Below are 23,679 nucleotides of genomic sequence, written 5' to 3'. Positions count from 1 at the left end.
CTCCAGGCAGCCCGTTCCAGTGCTCCGTCACTCTCACAGTAAAGGAGTGGAACTTCCTGTGTGCTAGCTTATAGCTGTCACAGCCTTTAATTCTTTCTAGAATATCTTCAACCTGGAATTTTGCTGCAGCTGTCTGCACACCATTCTTCCCTTCATTCCCAATATCCAGCAACCTCTGTTTACAAGTAAAAGCCCCTCGTTATGCAGAGCCCTCCTACTCATTACTCCTATCTGCATCTTGCTCACCAGTTACTGCTGCCTCGCTTCAGCTTCTCAGCTGGTTGTCCAAAAGGGACCAAGGCAACAACTTCAGCATTTAAATTCTACCAAAATTAATGAGTTTTCTACAGATGTTTTGCTAGATTCTTAACAAAGCAATAAATTAACCTTTATCTACAAATCTAAAATCATCATGTAGATCTGCTGGGCAGTCAAAGCACATTAGAAAAGTGATTCAAAATTTACTGGTGAGAAGAGTTAATCCTACTTTTTAAAGGGATGTTGAGGAAAATAGGCAGGAAAAAGTCATCTTTGGGGGTGGTGATTTAGCAAAATGACATTTTGACAGTATTTTATTGCACTGGCAGGAGCCTGGTTTGAATATTGAAGACGAGAAAGAACATATTGGTCCCGTGCTGAACACAGGGTCAACAATTCTGACTTGCCCTCGTTAGCCCAGTAAAATATTTAAGGCTACCTACCTGAATCATCAGCTAATCTGCTGATTCTCTCCAGCACAGCAATACAATCTCTCTCATCATCACTGACTTCCTTCAAAGTGTCCAGCAAACTTCGAGCCACCATTTGCCTAGTTTACAAAAAAAAAAAAAATTAAAAATAGCATTACTGGTATCCAGAAATACAAAGAAATCAAAATAAAGAAAAAATATGCAATTAAGACAAAATCCTTAAACCAAACAGTAAACTTGTACATAGAGTCACTTTTCACTCAGTAAATTTAGTTAGTTCTGCTTTGGGAATTCTTAATTCTGATACCTGGTGTGATCCTGAAGAACCATTCACTTTAAATGGAAAAGCAGGATAAAAGAAACCAGCCACAAGGATAAAAAACAGAAATCACCTGTAAAGTGGGTGAAGAGGAGCTCAATGTTAAGAAGTCAGTGTCAGCCTTCTGCCCTCACCTCTGAATTTCCCAACTTGTTCCATACAAAGCAGGACAACGCTGCTGTTGTCAGAACAGTTCTGAAGAGAATTATGGAAATATTTCACAGAAGCATAAGCACTCAGCTCAAGATTTCCACACTGATGGTGATTTTTGGAAGCTAAATTGCGTTCAAATTGGGCAACGAAGCTGGTGAAGGATCTAAACCACAAGTCTTGTGAGGAGCAGCTGAGGGATCTGGGGTTGTTTAGCCTGGAGAAAAGGAGGCTGAGGGGAGACCTTCTGGCTCTCTACAACTACCTGAGAGGAGGTGGAAGCGAGGTGAGGGTTGGTCTCTTCTCTCAAGTAGCAGGTGACAAAACAAGAGGAAACAGCTTCAGGTTGCATCAGGAAAGGTTTAAGTGGCCATGAGAAAAAAAAAATCTTTACTGAAAGAGTGATTAAACCCTGGAATAAGCTGCCCATGGAAGCAGTGGAATCACTGTCACTGAGAGTGTTCAAAAAAACATATCCATGTGGTGCTGACGGACACGGTTTAGCAGTGGACCTGGCAGTGCTGGGTTAGTGACTTTCCCTGAGTTTGAAGGTCCTTTCCAACCTTAATGACTCTCTGACTCTATATGCTATAGAGAGCAACAGGCAGATTCTGTGAAAATAAAATGTACTCTTCCATCTAAGCCTGGGACATACATTAACCCCTAACCAACCTAGGACATAGAGGTTGGATGGGGCTTTGAGCAACCTGGTCTAGTAGGAGGTGTCCCTGCCTGTGGTAGGAGGGTTAGAACTAGACGATCCTTAAGGTCCCTTCCAACCCAAACCTTTTTGTGATTCTATGGTTAAGCAAAATAGAAAATGAAACAGTAATATGAATCAAGTCAGGATATTTTTCCAAGGATAAAATTGTCAGTGATAAGAAACAGTTAAATTTGGGGTTTTGTCCTCTAAGGTTCTGTTACAAAGTCATGCCCATCAGTCACCTAGAGAGCCCTAAACATTAAGCAGGCAAACTTCCTCCACAACAACAACCTGCAATGGCACAACTTTTTTTTTCTCACCCTTTTGAACAGTGTGGGTTGAACATCAGCTCAGTGAGCAAGTAGGATTATGTCAACAGTGGAAAAGGCCAAGGAACAGTGTCCAACACGCTGTTAGCTCTTGTGCTGCCCCAGAGCAATTCATCAACATGCTGAAGCAGCAAGGGTCAAGTGTCAGATATTTCTAGAACTGACAGAAACTCTGTTAGGATGAAGATAGAAGCACTGTTGGCAAACAGCAGTGCTGTAGACTAGATGCACGTCTGTGATGTGAAGGGTCTGGAGAACAGGTCTTATGAGGAGCTGCTGAGGGAACTAGAGTTGTTTAGCCTGGAAAAAAAAAAAAACTGAGGGGGGACCTTCTTGCTCTCTACAACTCCCTGAAAGAAGGTTGTAGCAAGATGGGGGTGGATCTTTTCTCCCTAGGGACAAGTGACAGGATGAGCGGAAATGGCCTCACGTTGCACCAAGGGAGGTTTAGGTCAGGTATTAGAAGAAACTTCTTCAGGGTCAAGTCCCGGACTAGGCTGCCCAGGGAGGTGGTTGCATCCCCATCTCTGGAGGTGTTTAAAAGGCATAGAGATGTGGTGCTGAGGGCCATGGTTTAGCATCAGCCTTGGTAGAATTAGATAATGGTTGGACTTGATCTGAAAGGCCTTTTGCAATCAAAATGATTAGAATCTTCTAAGAACAGAAGCATAGCTGAAGTCGATTGTCTTTGCTGCAAATAGTGAATGTAAGCAATGGCCACAAACTGGTAAGAAACAGATGGGAACATCCTAGTGTAAGAGGGAAGCTTGAGAACTTTACAGCTCCCAGCAATCAGAGAAATACAGCATGTTTCCAGGAATTCCCAAAGCTAAGCAGACATTTCCGTTTTCTCACACTGAAAATCCAATTTAAATGTTTCACACTGGCCACTTGCAACACAATCTTAAAGCGTTTTGACATGCAGATTAACAAAATCCTCAAAAAAACCCCCAAAAACCAACCCTGCAAAAATTGTCTGCTTTTGACAGATTTCCTCTCCCTCATTCTTTACAACTTGGTAAAAGTACAACATCTCTCAGCAGAGCCCTTGATATGCAGTTGAAAACTCAGCTATCAGAATACTAATGGAGGGAAACAGACTGTGTGACACACTAACCTAGAAGCAGAGTTGACTTGGTCTTTTAAAGGGCTGGACACCTCTGAAAAGAGAAGAGGAACAGATGAAGCATATGTCATAAACCAGCCTGCCTGGATGTGTGTGTCTCCTACATGCTTAAACGTCATCTCGGGAAATGAGAGACAAGTCTTGTGACCCACTGAGTTGATCTCAGCAAGTGAGGAGCCACAATAAACAGCACTACATCCCAGCTGGCTCCTGGGGAACTGTGGAATTGCATCCCACTGTGCTGGGAGCTTTGGGCATCTCCTCATAGAGAGAGCTTTGTTAGCAGCATCCTGAACTGTGGTGGCTGGATCCCACAGCAAGTCTTTGCTAACTCCTGTTAGATGGTTATGTAGAAGTAGCCATTCAGTAAACTGAAGGCTACAAACCTTCTGCTCAAGAGCCAAAGATGAAAACACAAATCCTAACCTGATCTAGATATGACACGTTCATTAAATCCACCCAAAGCTAAGAAGGGACATTCAGCTTTTTCCCTGGACTGAAGGTGGAAGATGGCCTCCACCTGCACCCAGGTGGTACTGCTGCCTTTGGCTCATAAAGGAATCCATGGATCTACTTTGACATTCAGAGATTCTGGCAACAAGCACCACAACAACAGGCAGTGGGGCAAGCTAAGCTAGCTTTAGAAAGACTAACTGGGAAGCTAACCAATAATGACAGGGTAAACTCTTAAATCCATCCATCCATCCATCCACCCACCCACTGTTTTGGGAGGTTATGTCCACTTATCTCAGGAAACCACAGAATGGTTTGAGTTGGAAGTGACCCTGGACACCTTAGGAACCTCAGAGACCTTGTCCAACTCCTCTACCAGGTTACTCAAAGGCCCATCCAACTTGGCCTTGAACACTTACAGAGATTAGGCATCTACAACTTCTCTGGGCAACCTGTTCCTGTGAGTGTTTCACCACCCTCAAACAAATTTCTTCCTAATCTTTAATCCAAATCTCCCCTCTTTCAGTTAAAACCATTACCCCTTACTCCTATCCCCATGTCACTGTAAAAAGTCCCTCTCCAACTTTCTCGTAGGCCCCGTCTAAGTACAAGAAGGCTGCAATAAAGGGCTCTCCAGAGCCTTCTCTTCATAGAGGAGGTGTTCCAGCCCTCCGATAATTTTTGTGGCCTCCTCTGGACCCGCTCAAGCAGGTCCATGTATCCAAACAAATTCAGGCTCTGGTCTAGTTCTGCCACTATCCCAAACAATCTGCCAAAACTATTCTTGTGCCTCCAAGGCACAAACACAGGACTCAAAACTAAATCTGCCTCACATCTGAGACAGGTTGAGAGCCCACTGAAGTGTAGGCAACTAATGCCTAATGATTTGAGCCCACAAGCTCACCCTTGAATATTCTTTGCTTACTGGAGAGCCAAAGCAAGCAAGGGTCCTTGGTGCCCTTTCTAGCAGTCTGATCTTTCTTCTCATGCAAGCACTGGTGGCTGAGTTACAAAAAGCCTAGAAGATTCCATGTTGAGATCAGGAATCAGACAACCACATTAAAATAATTAATCGTCATGTGTGGCACAGATTCCTTTCTGACACCAATCTCTCTTTCTTCTTGAGTGCAGAAAGCAAGAAGGCTATCTTCCACAGGCCATACCAGGGCCATGAAGTCAGTTACTCAGAATGCTTTAGGTCAAATCTTCACCTATAGTCTAAGTGCTAATCTCTCTTTGAAATCCAACATCTCCTCAGCTAGTGCTGAGTGCTGCTCTATGAGTATTTAGAAGTTAAACTATTTCAAAAGACATCAGGTATTCTCCCAAGGGACAAGCAAAGAAGTACTTCAGAAGGCAAGAAGCATGGCAAGAGGATATCTTAAAAATATCTACATCCATATGTAGATACAGTCTTGAGAGCCAAGACTGATCATAGTGATAAATGAGAGTCTGCTGCCAAGATCTGCTTTGCTTTGAAGAGAAGCGGCAAAAATTTCCTCACAAAGCAGGCTGAAAAAGGAAGGCTCTGCTGTTCAGGAACAGACTCACTCTTCAAACATCTGTTGGTGAGTGTTATTTACTTCTGAGCCTTCTTAATGAGGAATGGAAGTAAGCTAACAGCAATAAAGCTTAGGAAAATCCACAAAGGATTTTTAAAATGAGAAGAGACAAAAGCTCTGCTCCAGTCTGCGCCAGCAATTGCTTTTTTAAAGCAAACTGCAAAAAAGAGGGAATCCTCATCCATGCATGCACACACACCAGTGCTACAAGACACAAGGAGACCTTGTTTCAGGGCAATGGGCTTGGCTTTCTGCTCGACGTCTACTCTTGCTATAATATGATACTGCATTACACAGCCATATGCTAGGGCTGTATCTCAAACCTGGTCTGGAGGCTGCTTCTCCCTTAATACGACCAGAACCACAGTCGTCTTTGCCTTGGTTTTCAGACACAAGAGGGGTCATTTATTGTACTATTTGTCAGGTTCCACTCCTTTCTCACAGACTAAGACAGCATCCATAGTACTGATTAGCAACACTTTAAATGGTGAGGACAAAGACCATAACCTGCCAAAAACTGTCACACAACAATTTCTTCCACCATTTGCGAAGCTGTTAAAGAAACCCCTACCTCAATCTCTCTTTCAATTCATCCTGTCAAAAACCATACATATTTAAAGGAAGCAACAATTCCTATCTGCAAGTTCCAAGCCTGACCTGCTAAATTTTCTCAGTATGCAGACACAGATCCATTTTCATCTCAGAGCAGCTGGCTTTGGCCTTCAGATATTAGCTGAGAAATCGTGAATGCTCAAGGAATCCACTCAATCTAATAAACTACACTTAATAAACTGGGTGTGATTAATACTAAAGAGACAGAGATTTAGATTGCTTATTCTTACATTTTCCCCTATGAAATGCTCCAGCTCATCTGGAAACCAAAATCTCTCTGGTTATTCCTGAGACTGATTAATGCTGAATCATCACAAACTGCTGCAATAGTTGCTCACTATCACTTACAGTGATGTAACTGCTACTCACGGTTGTATCACTAATGGCTATCATATGGTATTTCCTCTGTTTTCTTATGCTACATAACACAGTGAGCCTACAAAGAGCACTAGAATTAAGCAACATGTTTACACCAGCAAGAAAAACCCCAAACAAGCAAACCCCAGGGAAAACTGTGGTTACACCACCCACCTTCCCCTGCCAAAAAGCAGGATGCCTGGAAAGCATTATCCACAAGATTTCAAGCTTGTGCATGCCCCATTCCCTGTGCAATCCATACTGAGAGACTCAGAGAGTCAGCTGTTTCTTAAGCGGCTCAGTAAAATATTGGGACCACTATTCTTGTTTAAAATTCAAGGCATGCAACTGGAGTTTCCGAGTTCCTTTTATTACACTACTGTCACCTATAGCCCTTAAGGTTTCTCTTCACTCCCTTCTCATTAAAAGACAAACACACAAAACCTAAAAACTCAAATTGCTGATTTCACCTCAAATTGTGAAATACAACAAAGAGCATTTCAGGAAAAAGGAAAGCTTTAAAATCAGGCATTTCAGAACTGATTTCTGCAGGCTATCATAAGAGAAACCATTTGATCATTGTTAGCTTCAGTTCAATCAGAATGAAAACCTTGCAAACCAGGGTATATTCATACATAAGTACACTTCACATGATTGAAGTTAAGCGCAGGGCTAAATCCTTACAGGGCTCAGGCCACGACCAGAAAGACAGAAGCTAAGCTACAGGGTGGTTGTTCATAGACTTATCTTCTGCATTCTGGAAAGAGCTCAACATAAAAGCAAACAGCCTTTATTAAAGATTTACTTGCAGCCCAAACTAAACTATGTTAAAATAAAACACACAAAACCCCACAACCTTAACATATTGTATACGTATCTGTGATCTTGTAACTGTTTGCAAGTAAAACAAACACTGGGTTTGAATTTCTGCATGTCTGCATGCAGGGGGTGGGATGGAGTTGTGTGTCTGAATATGCTACAATATCTGTGCTTTTAAATTAAACAATGAGCTCAGTGGCATCACAGAAATAAAAAGGGGGAAACACAGACCACAGTTTTAAGTGCTTAAAGTCATTACCAATAATCAGAAGCAGCAATACCCAAACTGTCAACTATGGATGAGGGTGGTCTTGCAGAACACTTTTTGGGCTCCTTGTTCCCTTCTGACCCTTCAGGAAGTACATTTTTCAAGTCATTTTCCACACAGAGTTATGGATACAGTTTACTCTTCCAGTCCTGTGTCAACAAGAGCTTACCATCCACAAAACACATAAAAGGATGTGGTACAATTAATGAAAAAGTTCAAGAAGTCCTGAAATACAGCTGCTTAAATGGTAAGCAAATGTTTTTCTCTTATTAGTATTTTGGTCTACTAAGTAGGAGGAGTTTAAGTATAACAGGAGGAAGAGTGGAAACTGAAGAGTTCGATCAAGTTGTTGTTTTATTTGGGGTTTTTTTGGTTAAATTCTTTGTATTTCATGCAAATTAACTGTAATCAAATTGGAATCAGATGGATACCATTAGGCAGGCAAGACATTTAAAAAGCATACCTGTTAAATATGTTCTCACTTGCAGCGTACTTGTCCAGTCTTCCCAAAGGCGTCAACATTTCATCTTGTGAGACAAAGTCCAGGGCTGAAGGTATAATAATCACATCAGACTCTGAGCTGTAGTCATCCACACCAACTAGCAGAGACATCAGAAATATTCCTTATAATCACAGTAGTTTAATACTAAAATGATGTCTGTTGTTGGCCTGAAATACAGAAGTCTAGGCAAGGTCCCATGACAACGTGTTTATCAACTGCACTATGTCATTCCCCTTCTCCCCTCAGCCTTCCCCATATCCCATTAAGCCTTTTCTGACAACATAAAAATTCCCTAATTTCCCAAATGTGTTTCACTAAACCTCCAAGTTTCAGGATATTTTTAGCTAACAATATTTTTACGTCTTACATTTTTATCAAACAAATGCCTTTAGCAAGTCTAAAGTCAACTATTTGAAGACACACAGACTAACATCATAGACATGATCAGCCCTGAGTTAGACTTAACACAACACCACCCAACAAAATGCAAAACCACTTTTGTTTTTTAAAGAAAAATCTAAATTAAGCATGTTAAAAGGTTCAGATCTCTGTTGCTCTATCCAACTACCAAACAGAATAGGCACGATTTGCCTACTGTATAGTTATTAACTAGTGCATCCATAGGAAACTTCATTTGAAGACACTTTTATCAACATGGAACCACAACAAAGTGAAAAAAGAGCCCACCCCTGCTCTGCAGAGCTGCTTGAAGAATTCAGATTTTAACTACCACCTTTTTTAGCTTACATATGCCCTCTAAACTGCTCAAAACCACAGTTCCATTACAAAACAAACACACACTTTAGCCTACAAATGCAACCACTCATTTACAAGAACTCTCCCAGGCCACCTGCTTTGCTCCTGCAAACTCCAGCACACCACAACTATCTTTCAGTCCAGCCATGTTTCCCTGAAAAGCCTTTTGAAAACTGGCAAATAAAGATGGATGTTTGTCTTTAACTTGCCCCAAATAGGGTTCACCAACAGTTTAACCACTCCTCATCTAAAATGCATGAAGAGCATCCTTGGCATTATTCCATAAGCAAAGTCATTTTGATATTCCCTACACTTTGGAGAGGCTTTAGCTCAATATTGACTCCTCAGCCCTTCACTGCTTTCCACCCAGCTTGGAGCATTTGGCCAAATCCCACAGAACCTTTCATAATGTTACCAATGCAAAAAATCCACCCTTGAATACAAGTGTACTGGTTTGGGCTGGGAGAGAGTTACAATTCTTTGTAGTAGCTTGTATGGAACTATTTTGGCAGTCCAACCCATCCAGGGGCAATGTGAGAAGCAGAAAAAACCCTGACATTGTGTGAGTGTTGCTCAGCAGGAACTAAAACATCCCTGTGTTATCAACACTAGTTTCTGCAAAATCCAAACCATATCAGCTACTATGAAGAAATTAAGTTCTGTCCCAATCAAAACCAGTACAAATATTGGCTAGTTCAAAGGCAGAACATCCAGATTTGTTCCCACTTTTAGAATATGGGCCAGGCAACAGGGCCACATGTTTGTTTCCTCTCCTGCTGCAGAAAAACTATTTTCTCCACTGATTTTTTTCCACTTTTTCAAATCAGTACAAATAAGACTGAAACACTCAGAAGGCATCTAAGCTAGAAGACACCACTGAAAACTACTGCAAGTATAAAGTCTAAGTACCTCTAAATCTAGCCTCATATGTTCACACAAACATCAGAAAGAAGCAGAGCTAAGAAATGGGGAGTTTCTGTGAAAACACTCTATCCCAGCAGTTTAAACTCACTAGTGGTGACAGAGAGAGAAACCATGACTGGACCAGAGAGTGAAATGCAATCACAGTGCCCCTCTTTTCTGCCCACGTAAGTGCTAAAGCAGAGTAAAACAAATAAATGTATTCACAGAGCCAGATTCAGGATTTTGCAAACTGCTTTTCCAAACTCTACTACCACCAAACACAAGGCAGCATCCTTTTGTTTCGACACCTGACAGTCATTGACCTTTTTATGACACAAGCCAAATCCCTCCTCCTCTCTGTACCTTCATTCTCCTGCCCAATCCTTTGTTTGGCTGGGTTTTGTAGCTGTTCACCCTTGTCTATCTACCTTGCATCTGGTCCAAACTGTACCAAGAATATATTAACACTACCCCCCCACACGTTGTTCTCCTGCTTCCCTTAAGTTTTCCTCTGTTTTATGGCAGGGATACAACAATTACCTGGCACAATTATTAACTACCATACATACAGAAATCAGGCTGAGACAGGCTGTTCAAAGGTGCATACCCAACCGTGGACAAGCTTGGCCAAGCATGTAACAACAAATTAGAGGGCCATGTGAAACGCAGTCCTCTATAAAACCAGAATCTATAGGCTAGTTCTCAACTGAGCTGATTTTTCAGCCTACAGAAGGCTCAAAGGAGACCTTTTGTGGCCTTTCAGTACTTAAAGGGGCCCATAAGAAATCTGGGGACAATATTTTTAGCAGGGCCTGTTGTGACAGGACAAGGGGTGATGGTTTTAAACTACGAGGGAGATTTAGACTAGAGAGAAGAAATGGTTTACACTGAAGGTGGTGAAACACTGGCCCAGGTTGCCTAGAGAAGTGATAAAAGCCCCATCCCTGCAAACATTCCAGCTCCAGTTGGACAGGATTCTAGGCAAACTGATCTAGCTGCGGATGCCCCCACTTACTGCAGGGAGGCTGGAGTAGATGACCTTTAAAGGTGCCTTCAGGGGGTTACTGCAGAGGGGTGGGACTCAATGACATTTCAAGGTCCCTCCCAACCCAAACCATTCTCTGAATCTTTGATTCTACTACATATCTCATCTTCATAGTCTCTCTCACAAAGATCTTGTTCTTATTGTGTCTTTTACAAACAGATGGACAAGATCATGTTCAAAAAGTAACAACCATTTCTCTTTTATTTAATAATGCATGAACAACTCTTTCCCATAGACTGTTCAGTAGCAAGATCTATGTATTCTCTTTGCTCCTCTGTATTTGCTGTGGGCTTTGTGGCAGAAACACCCTTCCTCATTTTGACATGGAAACTCAGTAACAAGGCAACAGGTATTCTAAAAATGAGCAATTTTCATTTCTGAAAACAATTTTAGAGTCAAGATTTCCAATTAATATTACAGTTCCCTCATTTTGCCCTCTGCATTTCCAAGATCTATTAAGAAGTCCCTGTGACAGTTGCTACAGATGGAATCCAGTAAGATGGACTAATTTTTATTCAGCTGTAGTACAAACTATTTACCATGCTCTACATCAACTGTTGCCATAAGGATGTTCAGGTTAATATAGCACTTACATGCAGGAAGGATTTCATTCTGTTCTGCTCTTCAAGCAAGTAATTCTTCTGTTTAATTGTAAAGTACAAATCCTATGAGCCCAAACATTTGATATCATAATCACAGAAGAATAGCAGCAAGTTTCATTCTAAGTTATCATACTCTATGCTATAAATTCAATGTACCTTCAGACTTCTGCAGAACCCAAGTTGAAGCCTCAGCCTTTCAACACTGTAAATGTAAATACACTCATTTCCACCTCATTTTCTCTAAGAAATATCTTTTTGCATCTCTGATGTTCTGTTCTCAGGGGCTTATAAGATGGTGTGTCGGTGTGAGCTGAAATTTCCCCCCCCCCACTGACAATAACCAGGCTAGCCCAGTCTGGAAGCAAATGAAGGCTGTATTTACAAGCAGAGTCTACAGTCTATGATGAAATGCAATGAGTATATACAAATATACAAAATTCACAACATTCACAAATATATACAATCAACAGAAAAGCACAATCGATCTCCCTTTGCTTCCCCCCAAGGGGACCCTCCCAAAGGGGCCTCTCTCTCTCCCAGGAGCTTCCCCCCAGACCCCCCTGGACAGAGAAGCAGAGTTAGTTAAGCAGAAAGTTGTTAACTTAGCTGCCAAGGTCAGTACGTGTTATCTTCTGCCAGAAGAGAAGAAGAAACAGCAGCCAGACAGCCCAGCAACTGCCCCCACTGCAGAACGCAGAATGTGCAGAATGCCTACTTTGTTTTGGGTAATAGTTCTTAAACATTTCTATCTATCCAATGGAAGTGTTTAGAACAATCAGTATTTTGCTTTCTTACACCCAATAGTGACTTATTTACATTCTTTCACTTTCTCTGTTCTGAACTTTGCAAGGAAAAATTAAAAAGACAGTTTCAAACCATCACAGATGGGGACAATCTTTTTAGCAGAGCCTGTTTCAGCAGGATAAGAGGTGATGGTTTTAAAGTTAGGATAGTGAGACACTGGCCCAGGTTGCCCAGAGAGGTGGCAGATGCCCCATTCCTGGTATCATTCCAGGTCAGGTTGGAAAGGATTCTGAACAACCTGATCTAATTGAAGACATCCCTGCTCACTGCAGAAACGGTTGGACTAGATGACCTTTAAACGTCCCTTCCAACCCAAATCATTCAATGATTTTAAAGAGAAATCCACCTCAGCATGAGCATGGAAGTGGAACATCTACATTTATCCACAGTTAGGAACTCAGCTCTCTTACCCTTTCATAATGGACTGTATTCTAGCTCTGGTTCCACACCAACATCAATCATCTAAGCATCAGTCATGCTATTTCACCTTCAACTGCTACCGTAAATCCACTGAGCTGCTTCAGAAAGATCAACCAAGAGCTACTGTGGTGACAGTTACATGAACATTACAACATGTGCTTGGCATGCTGAATCCCACCACTCTGACTGCTCCATCTAGGTATCCCTGATTAGTGATCACAAACCCCATTGTCAGGAGCCAGTTTTAACAAGAGATGCTTAAAATCTATGATCTCTGCTTCCTGCTATAGTCTTGAAACTGCAAATGCAGATAACATGCCCCAGATTTACCGTGATACTGCCAATGCTTTTTGGAGAAAAATGCAAGTTAGAATAGGCTGTGGTTTTACTCAGCAAAATTACAAAACAAGTGAACAGAGAGTATAAGCAGGATCTGCAAATGATAATATTGGATTCCAGTTAGTCCACCACGTCTCATAGGACAAAGGGAAACGGCCTCAATTTGTGCCAGAGGAAGTTTGGATATTAGGAATTTTTTTTTTTTCCCTGAAGGGTTGTCCAACCCTAGGAACAGGCTGCCCAGGGCAGTAGTGGAGTCACAATCCCTGGAGGGACTTCAAAGACTTAAAGATGTGGTGCTGGGTTAATGGTTGGACTTGATGATCCTAAAAGGCTCTTCCAACCAAAACTCCCACGATTACAAAGAGTAAGAACCACATTTTCTTTTCTCTGTCTCTCCCCTAAATTTTGCATTCAAACAAGGAGCACTATCTGCATTGAGCTCTTACCAATGTGAAGTTACCACACCTGCATGCATAGACTTTGTTGTCTGCACTCCCAATTTGGTGAGACTGGGTTTGGGGTGGGGGAAGAGAGGTAGGAGCAAGGAAGAAGATAAAGAGGGGGAAATGCAAAGGAGCTCAGATGCAAAGCTGCCCTGCTAACAGCAAGGCTTACCACATCAACCCCTCTGTGGCACTTGCAGAGCAGAGCTTGTTAATAGCTTGAACCAGAGAGAGAGCAAACCCTTTAAAAATGAAACTTCATTACAATCTGCAGTGGGGGCAGTTGCTGGGCTGTCTGGCTGCTGTTTCTTCTTCTCTTCTGGCTGAAGATAACACACTGACCCTGGCAAGCTAAGTTAACAACTTTTCTGCTTAACTAACTCTGCTTTCTGCCAGGGGGGTCTGGGGGGGAGGCCCCTGGGAGAGAGGCCCCTTGGGAAAGGTCCCCTTTGGGGGGAAGCAAAGGGAGATTGGTTGTGTTTTTCTGTTGATTGTATATATTTGTGAATTTGGTATATTTGTACATATTCATTGCATTTCATCATAGATTGTAGATTCTGCTTGTAAATACAGCTTTCATTCACTTCCAGACTGAGCTGGCCTGGTTATTGTTGGTGTGGGGGGGGGGAATATGGTTGCACCACAGCAAAATGTATTTTCTATCCCTTAGCTATGTCATCTGCAACAAAAGCTGGTCCAGAGGAAATTGAAACAAAGGAGGACATCTAAGCTACCATATAGAACAATCCACAGTTTATATTTTGTCCACAGATTTCCCCTTGGGAGCATGTCACACCCATCATTGTGGTACTCAGGTCCCCATCTCTTACCCCTCCAAACAACTGCACACCATTAAGAACTGTGGAATGAGGCTGCAGTGAAGCTAAAGTCAGTTGGTGTGAGCAGGAAAGTCCTCCAAGATACTTTCTTTCTCTTCTACAAGTTCCTTACAGTCAAAGAAAGGCATCACCCTCTCTCTGCAGATCACTGCTTCTAGGGGGAATAGGATTGAACCTAGGACTGGCTTAGAATTTTGTAGCACTATGAAGAGAATCCCACTTCTCTCTTCACCCAAGATGTTCTCCCTAGTCCTACCACAACAAGTGTTCACTGTGCTGTGGGCCACACTCAGGTTCTGCCTCTCCTCACTGAGTAACCAGTACACACCAAAACAACCCAAGTAGAACCTATATATTCTTAAACTCTTGACTAACTGGAAAGAAAAGCATCATGAAGCATGGGCAGCAGGTCCAGGGATGGGATTCTGCCTCTCAGCTCCACTCTGCTGAGATCCCACCTGCATGCTGGGTCCAGCTCTGTAGTCCTCAGCACAAGAAAGACATAAATCTGTTAGAATGGGTCAAGTGGAGGACCACAAAGGTGATCGGAGGGCTGGAACACCTCTCCTATGAAGACAGGATGAGAGAGTTTGGGTTGTTCAGCCTGGAGAGAGAAAGCTCCAGGGAGACCTCATTGCAGCCTTCCAGTATTTCAAGGGGGCTACAGGACTGATGGAGAGGGACTCGGTACAAAGACATGTAGTAACAGGACAAGGGGTAATGGCTTCAAACTGGAAGATGTACTGAGACATTAGGAAGAAATTCTTCCCTATGAGGGTAGCCAGGCACTGGAACAGATTGCCCAGAGAAACTGTGGAGGCTCCAAGCCTAGAATTGTTCAAAGCCAGGTTGCACAGAGCCTTGAACAACCTGGTTTGTAAGACGTGATGATTTTTAAGGTCCCTTCCAATCCAAACTATTCTGTAATTCTATGAAGCAAGCAGTTAAAGCTGAAATGCTCAAAGGCTCCTTCTAGCTTTGCAACACTGATGTGACACCACGAATAACAATGTATTGGCTACTAACTCAACTGCTACACTTGGTTCCAAGTGTTGTTACACTGTGAATTTACCTGAAATGGTTCCATCACAGTAACTGAAATAAGTTTACTTGAGCCAAAAGTTTGAGAAGGCAAGTTCTATGACTAATACATCCATAAGCTATAAAACATGGCTTTGCACTATGAATCACCTTGAACTTCCTAACTGCACCACTCCTCTCACTACTTAACCCCCAGACAACACTCTTGGAGACCTTTTTTGACAGCGTTCAAAACTCTCAGCAGGATAAGCTTCTGTGTTTCCTGAGTGCACACAGGAGGAAATTCCTTCTGTAACTCCCCAGGCTCTTCTTCCTTCTGCAGCTCTCCACACTCTTCCTGTCTGTGCTTGGTATAAAGTATAAAACTGGTCTATGGAAGAAGATTGAGAAGCACAGAATGAAGGGGATGAAAAAAAGTACAAAAACTCACGAGTGTTACTTTTTATGTTATTTAAAATAGCTTCCTCTGATAAAACACACAAGCAAGCAAACTCACACACGCAAGTATTCCCACAGACTGATCAAGCTATTCCTCCTGCAGGCTAGAAAGGAAGGAAAAGGTGGTCTCTCTTCCATTCAGATACTTGGGAAGTGTTCAAGCACTATGGCAACAAGACAAAAAAACACCTCAGCAGACTTGTTTATCAAAGAAGAATGCTCCAACAGCCTGCATTATTGCTCCTATAGAATGTCACTTGTATACATTAATTGTTATAGTGTGGTAGGCTGAATTCCCCTCCCACATTAGCTTTTATGGATTTGTATCACAGAGTAATGCATATTTATTGTGCTATTTGCCCTTTTAACCTTAAAAACAGTAAAAAGCCCCCCACCAAACCATTACTACAGCTCTCAGTGCAGTTCTGCTGTTGCAAATGAACACTTCTCACATATATATTTGACATTTCCTTCAGCCTATGCCTTGGACAGGATTTTAACACATTATTGCTAGAAAGAATCCTACCCATGCCAAGAAAAAGCCACTTCAGTTTTTTGTTACACTGTACCTTCTAAAGCATACAGAGCAGCCCTGATGTTCTGGGTTCCTTTAGAAGCAGCTGTGCTTGCCCTGCTCATCCAAAGAGGGAACTGATAGACCAGCTCTCAAAGCAAAAGCTCTCCTTTCATCCTGCTCTGCTGCTGCTGTTACGAGTCATCTCCTGCAGCTGCTACTCTTACAATGAACATTTCCTGCCCACACAGAGAGGAAAGTCTCAGCAGCAAAGACACACACAGGAAAGAAAGGCACTTTAATCTTCAACATGCTGTGGTCTTCCACCTCCACAGCAGGTCAGCAGTCAGAAGCAACTTCACGAACATCAAGGTTTCACTCTAAGCTTAAGCTTTTGAAGACTTCCAGCTCCTTCCTAACTTGTTTACTCCTTACCCTTTTGGGGTTTTTTTCTTCTGAAAATGGGAGAGAAAGGAAGCAGGAGGATACTTGAAGACCTAGGACATAGATTAGGACACAAAGACAAAATTCAAAAAGAGCTGGCAACCTTAACTGAGGATGGCTGTCAGAGACAGGAATGCAAAAGCTGGCTGTTGAAATGCACATTTCCAACTCAGAAATGATGCTGCTGGCCTTGGGAGACTGAAAGACTCAACAATTATCTCTTCATCAATCGTCTGCTAGGTGTAATGGAGATAATGTGCAGCTGCATGAAGAAGGTTCATTAGCTTCTATCAAATCAAGCTCAACCCTTTCCTCACACCATCTCCTTCTCTCTCTAGGATCCTAAGAGGGTGCCTGAGAAAAAGAGATGAAGATCCACCTGAGAATGCTAAAACCAGAATTCTAAGGGGACACAGCCATCCACCTGAGGCTCCCAGTTTCTATGAGGGTCAATCACAACATTAAAAGACAAAGAAATGAACTGAAGAGTCGGGAGAATGAAAACCTGACCTCCAGGGGAAACAACAGACTTAACAAGAATGCTTCATTAGCATCAAAAACTGGTTATTAGATTCCCAAGGGAGCAGAAGTCAGTCACACCAGAGGCCTGATTCTGAGTACTATACAAAGTCTGCCACTAATTTCTATTATTGTTTTTCGCAACACAACTATTTAAAGGCTGAAGACTACTGAAAAGCCAAGCCAGTAACTCAAACTACCTCAAACTAAGACTCTGATGGGACCAAAAAGTCAGTACTACCACATGGTATTAGCACACTATGTTAGAAAGTCTCAGAAGTGACCCAACTTGCAGTTTATATGCAACATCTAAGAGCATAACAAAATTTGCTAATTCTTGTTCTGTGGCAAAAGGAACAAAGGAACCACAATGCAAAAATTTCTGATCTCACTATGTACAGCTGTGGGAAAAGGAAGGTGGATTTTCGTGTACTGAATGTGTGCTATGTCAGTTTAATTCACTGCAAAAGAGTAAGAACTACCAACAACATGAAGCTGTGACTGTAATTTGGCACTACAGGAAAATACAGAAAAAAAAAGAAACTAAAAACACCTTTTGACTATAAGTACCATAAATGAAAGAAACTAAAAAAATTAAATTAGTTTCTGTATAGGAAGAGACACCCAAAGTCTAAGAGAATAATCTACCTTAAAGCATTCAGCCAACACAAGCTCACTGCTAATGCCAGACAATTTGCTGATCACCTGAAAAAGAACATCTCAGTGATGACAAACAAGCTTTTGACATCTGCAGATGCACAAAGAGTGTTTGCTTCAGCTCTGCCAAATAACTGGTTCAATCAGAAAATCCAGCTGAGAGGAGAGGCTAGAAAGACCTGTTCCCCCCTTGCCACTCACTGAAAAAGAACTTGACACTAAAACCAGAGCTATATTATCCTGTAATTTTCAGAAGCGGTTAATCCACAAGTAAAATCCAACTAGTAACATGAGATCTGCTAATGTAAAAACTATCTTACTGTAAACTTCAATTCTCATATCATTAAGTTCTTTTGCAAGAGAAAATAAGTTTACACATTGGTCTATTTATAGATAGATATATGTGAACTCATTTAACAGCTCTAAATTAGAACTGTCTAAACTAGGCTTAGATATTAAAATATTTTCTGCCTTTTTTCGTTAAAATATCTGAAAATGAAACTACAGGAAAAGGTAATTCTTACCATTTTTCAACACAATGTAAGGTAAAGCTTCGGAATCTGAACCTTAAGCTACATTACCACCAAAACATGCAGCTAGTACCAGTAACTCTCAAAAGTCCCAAAGTTGTGTGTAAATGCAGCCCTTGGTTAACATTTTATTCAAAACCATAAATACAAAATAATATTAAAAGCAGAGGTGAGGTCCAAAAAAAAAAAACAAACCATCTTTTCCCTCCTGATTTAAATCACAATTAAACCCCTCAGTTAAATAAAGCTATTCAATTTCACAACCTGAATTGTAATTACAGATGGCTCCATTTTTCAGAGCACACATCCTGCACACATCAGTGGGCAGCCTGAAAGAAGGCAGCATCACAACGCATTTGATTGCATCTATCTGCCCCTATCAGTTCAATCTTCAGATGCATCCAGCGGGAGAGCAGGGGGGACACAAACTATCTGGGAAGAGCCATAATGAACATTTTATTTCACAGCAGCAGCAGGTAACTCTGCAGCCCCATAGGTTTGCTCTTCATTTTGGTTGTTCATTGTCTGCTCTACACTTATCTTAAACACTTACGTGATTTTATCTTGATTTTGTGTGCACAAAGCAAGATTTGACCAAAAGCCAAATTTTCCCTGACTTCTTTTCATACACTGTGCAAGATGTCAGACAAAAGATGAAGGAAGCCAACAGTCTCACTAATGTTATGGGCAACTGTTCAGCTGACACTGAAACACTACCTTAATTTTGCCACCTCAGAGCAGCCAGATGGGATAGGGAGTCTTCTGCAAGCTTTCATTTTGCATTTTAACCCTTTGGAATAGGATTGTTTTTTTTTTCCTCCTTAATGAATATCACACCATGATTCTTCTTAGGTTCCCAGAAATGCAATGCATGATGTATTGCTTATTTGGGGGGTTAGTTACTAACAAAGCTGCCTTTAACAATAAGAACTTACTTCTGTGATTTAGGAATTAAATTTGTTTTGAAATTAAATTTCTTTTACAACCTTCTGTATGTTCTCACAGATTTATTTTTATCTATGAGATCCACTCACAGATCTTTTTTTTTTTTACTTCAAACTGACAAACAAGGAGAAGCCACGGGCTGAGATTGGGAGAACTAGAATTTCTTTAACTATTATCATAGCATCTCTCTTTCAAGGAAAGCCTGAGAGACCCAGGGCAGTTTAGCATGGAGAAGAGCAGACCGAGAGGAGATCTTAATGTTTATCAGTACCTAAAGGAGAGGGAGCAAGAGGATGAGGACAGACTCTTTTCAGTGGGTACTGTAGCCAGTGACAGAACAATGGACAAAAACTGGAACCCAGGAGGTTCCACCTAAACATGAGGAAAGACTTCTTTCCTGTGAGGGTGCCAGCATACTGGACCAGGTTGCCCAGAGAGGTTGTGGAGTCTCCTTGTCTGAAGAGATTTTACACCTGCCTGGATGCAATCCTGTGCAACTTGCTCTGGGTGACCCTGACTATTTGGCATGGGGGTTAAACTGGTTGGTCTCCAGAGGTCCCTTCTAACCTCCACCCTTCTGTGACATTTCTACAGAAGCAAAATAATAGCTAAAATTCAAGCAGTGAAATACCAAGTGCCAATCTGTGTAACTACTTAGAGCAATCATGCGTGTAACATAACATCAGGTGTAAAATATGCATTCACCTGAAAAAAAATAAAAAAACAACTAATCAGAGCTTTCCAGTGGTTACCAAGCAACCAAGAGCAAGAAATAAGATGAAGCTTTCAAAATAGAAATGCAAAGCAAAGCTGAAATTAATTATTTAAAAGTCAGTCCAGATGGTTTATCAACCACTCTCTAAAAGCCTTCCTTATAAAAGCTCCTGTTTAATCTCTGACCTTTTCAAAGAATAAATCATTTTTCAATAGGTCACTTCCACAGCAGACATTCTGAAGGTGTCCCAATACTGGAAAATCAGATGTACTACTTTGTTTCATATAACCTAAATATTTCTCTCATTGAAAAAGGATAAACTTTGTTTCACAAGCAACCACTAAAACAGTACTCCAAAGACATAATAATTTAAGTGCTTTTAGATTTCAGGTTAATTAGCATCCAGTGAGTTGGGTCAATAAACGGAGACACAAACTGGACAGTTGTACAAGTTGTTGGTTAAACTCCAACTTCCCAGTAAAATACTTAATTCCAGAGACCTTAAAGGCAAAGATCATAAACCAGCTGAACTTAACTTTGCATAGCTTGGCTCATGAGTTTTACTAGGAACTGGGTATTGTTACTTGCTCAGCTCCCCAGACTTTCTTCTACTGTTTTAGAATATAATCAATAAAACGTAATTCCTAATCACTTTCATCATCATCAAACGGTCTGGGTTGGAATGAACCTTAAAGATCACCTAGTTCCAACACCCCTGCCATTGGCAGGGGCATCTTCCTACTAGATCAGGTTGCTCAAGGCCCCATCCAACCTGCCTTTGAACACTTCCAGGCTTGGAGCCTCCACAACTTCTCTGGGCAACCTGTTCCAGTATCTCATCATCCTCAAAGTGAAAAATTGCATCCTTTTATCCAGTCTAAATCCACTCTCTTTGACTTTAAAGCCATTAACCCTTGCCCTATCACTATTTCCCTTTGTAAGTAGGCCCTCCTTTCGTCTTCTTTTGTACTTCTCTTTCATTATCAAGAAACCCCCCCATCTTGAGATTCCAAATCAAACCTGGACTCACTGATGAGCTACAAAGGAACATCACATCTTAAGGCAAACGTCCTAAGCCACGTCTAATCAGAGACCCAGACACAGATGTCCAACCCAGATCTTCACACATGCATCTAGCCCTCATCACTCCTGGTTTTCCCAGCATACCTCACAGATGTTTTGCTATTACTTGACATCAGGTCAATTAAAAGCCAAAGATCTATTGAAAGCTACATAGTTCACCTCTTAGAACAGCCAATCAATTGATGCCATCTCAGACTTTTTTCTTAGAATCCGTATTTTACCAAATATTTACCCAGTTTCTCCTCCTAAATTACACCACCAGAGCTGCCCATGTCCTCTTCCTTGTTTGTCTTCAACTATAGCTTAGCGTATTTAGTAGCAAGACCACAGCCAGCAGAATCACATGCATAAAAGCTGCCAGCACTTCGTTTTCTCACAATCATATTCTACTAGTTGGAAAATACATTTCTAAACCATTAGTGTCTAATGCTCAAAAAAGCTCTAAGTACTTAAAATATTTACAGCAGAGAGGTGGTGGAGGGTGGGGTTCAGGCAAAAAATAAGCTGTATTTTGTCTCTTTTTGAAATTGTTTCATCCATGCAACCATGAAATGTAAGCCCAAACAATGCATCAGTTTGGGATGCTTTCATAAATGGTATAAAACCTGTTGTACAAAGACGTGGTTATTTCAGTGAAATACCACTGCACAAAAAGCACCCAGTGCTTTTGATTTGATACATCCCCAGTCTGCATTACTTTTGTTTATCTCAAACCCACCTCATAGAATCAAAACCACATGAAATTTACAACCATCAAAGACACTGTGTGACTGAACTATGCCCAGGCAGCACACACTGATTCATACAGACTCCTGTTTTGTTCTCCTAAAACAACACACAGAAGTATTGAGCTGTTCACTTTTATCTGCTTCCATCAAAGCAATCATTTTTAATGACGTTTCAAATTTTTTAGATTTCTATGGATTCTGCCTTCAGGATGCTCTCATCAGGATTGAGTCATATCTCCACACACATAGATTATGCTTTTGAAGACAAGACCATTGAGATTCAAACCATCACCACAACCCTGTCTCTCCAATGGCTACACTCTTATCTTCCTTCAACTCCTGTCAAGAAAAATCATCGCCTAAGTGGAAATTTAAGACCACTTAAAAAGTGTGTCACTTCCAAAAAAGTCCTCTTGCAATTACACAAAGTCTTCAAGCAGCTATGCCATCAGATCTGCATTTCAAGCAAGCAGAGTTGAAAATAAAAACCCATAAAAGCCACAGAGAAAGGCTCCTTTGTGCAAGGCAACGCACGATGAAGGTCTTTTAAACGTCAGATCATGAAACTGAGAGAGACATAGGACAGTTAAACACTGCAATAACGCCTGCCTAGAAACGTTAAGACATAAAACGAAAGCTTTTCCTCCTGCAAATCCAGCCCTGGCGAACAGATCGCTCTGCAGACTGCATATCAAACAAAGTATCTCCAGACAGCGACAAGGGTCTGCACGCCCACAGCAGACTCCGATACCAACCGCCTCCATTTTCACTTTCCACCCAAAATTTATCCTCCTCCACGCTTCCAGCAAGCTCCCTGGATACTGACATGACCAACAGATACCTTCAAACCCGAGTAACATCTCACTGTCTGCCCAGCCAGGCTTCATACCCCTCCGTAATTCTGCACCCCCAGAAACACACTCAGCAATTTGTACCCCCACATTTAACTCCTTTTTTGCCTTTTTTTTTTCTTTTCCCCCCCCCCCCCCACGTTTCTCCAGCAGAGTGGGGAGGGAGGCTGAGGGAAGGGAGGAAGGAAGAAATGGGTCACACAAAAGAAAAAAAATATATATGGATAAAATAGAGATGTAAAAGGAACGAGCTACCCACTGGCTATAGGCTGCAGCCTCCGACCCGGCACGTTTCTTCCCCGGAGGCAACCCCCTGTGCACGGGCCGCGATGGGATGAGGCCGCGCAGGCTGCCGCCACACCTCCCGCCGTTAACCGACCACCCCCCAACCCCACCACCCGCCCCCCATCCCGCCCGCGCTTCCCGCCTCCCAACGCACCCCTCTGCGCCCCGCCGCTGCCGCCGCCGCTGCTTCCCCGCGGGAAAGCCCGGCGGAGCCCGGCCTGTCCCACGCCAGCCCGGGAGCGTGTCATGTACACGGGGAAACGCGGAGCATGGCCTCCTCCCCTTCCTCCTCCTCTTCCTCCTCCCCGTCGCCGCCTCCCACAATGCACCGTGGGCTCTTCCCCGCTGAAGCCACTTCCTCGCCCAAAAGCCGCCCCACGCCACCCCCTGGCCCTACTCACATCCGTCGACCTCCTCCTGAAGGTCCTCCTGGAGCAGCGACAGATCTGCGGGAGATACACCGTGTACCAGCGTGTCCAGACCGACAGCCCCCGGAGCCGCTGCCGCTAGCGAGCTCCGCTGGCTGCAACCGACCCGACCCCACCCCGCAGCCCCCCGAACCGGCCAGCGGCAGGAAGCGCTTCCGAAGCCGGGGCCGTGGAGAAGAGGAGGAGAGGGGGGGTAGAGGAGGGCTGGCGCCTCACTGGGGAGGCGGTGTGTGCGGAAAGGGGGAGGGGGGCGCTACCTACCCGCCATCTTGCTGCAGCCCCCCGCGGGGCACCGGGCTACATTTAATCCACCGCCAAGCGACGAAGGGAGCGGCGGTGCTGGGCGGTGAGAGGAAGGGGCAGGTCCAGCTCGATCCAGGCCCCGGGCCCGACGGCAACGGCAGCGTCTCCCGGCGTCCCCGGGAGAGTCGCGCAGGGAGGGAGGAGGGAACGGGCGG

The 23,679-nt window shown here is 42.7% G+C and overlaps 1 protein-coding gene across 1 annotated transcript in view; it reads right to left on the bottom strand.

Moving 5' to 3' along the window:
* Nucleotides 1-23,041, bottom strand: part of PPP4R1 (protein phosphatase 4 regulatory subunit 1) — a 70,798-nt gene extending 47,757 nt beyond the window's left edge. The window contains exons 1-3 of the mRNA XM_054381606.1: nucleotides 22,948-23,041; nucleotides 7,851-7,986; nucleotides 702-808 (exon numbers count right to left, since the gene is read on the bottom strand). Of these exons, the coding sequence (XP_054237581.1) occupies nucleotides 702-808; nucleotides 7,851-7,986; nucleotides 22,948-23,041 (337 nt within the window). The remainder of the gene's footprint in view (nucleotides 1-701; nucleotides 809-7,850; nucleotides 7,987-22,947) is intronic.
* Between the last annotated feature and the right edge of the window lie 638 nt (nucleotides 23,042-23,679).

The sequence above is a fragment of the Indicator indicator genome, chromosome 6, assembly GCF_027791375.1.
Source record: "Indicator indicator isolate 239-I01 chromosome 6, UM_Iind_1.1, whole genome shotgun sequence".
In the NCBI taxonomy this organism is placed as follows: domain Eukaryota; kingdom Metazoa; phylum Chordata; class Aves; order Piciformes; family Indicatoridae; genus Indicator; species Indicator indicator.
This window is presented reverse-complemented; position numbering and strand designations above follow the sequence as displayed.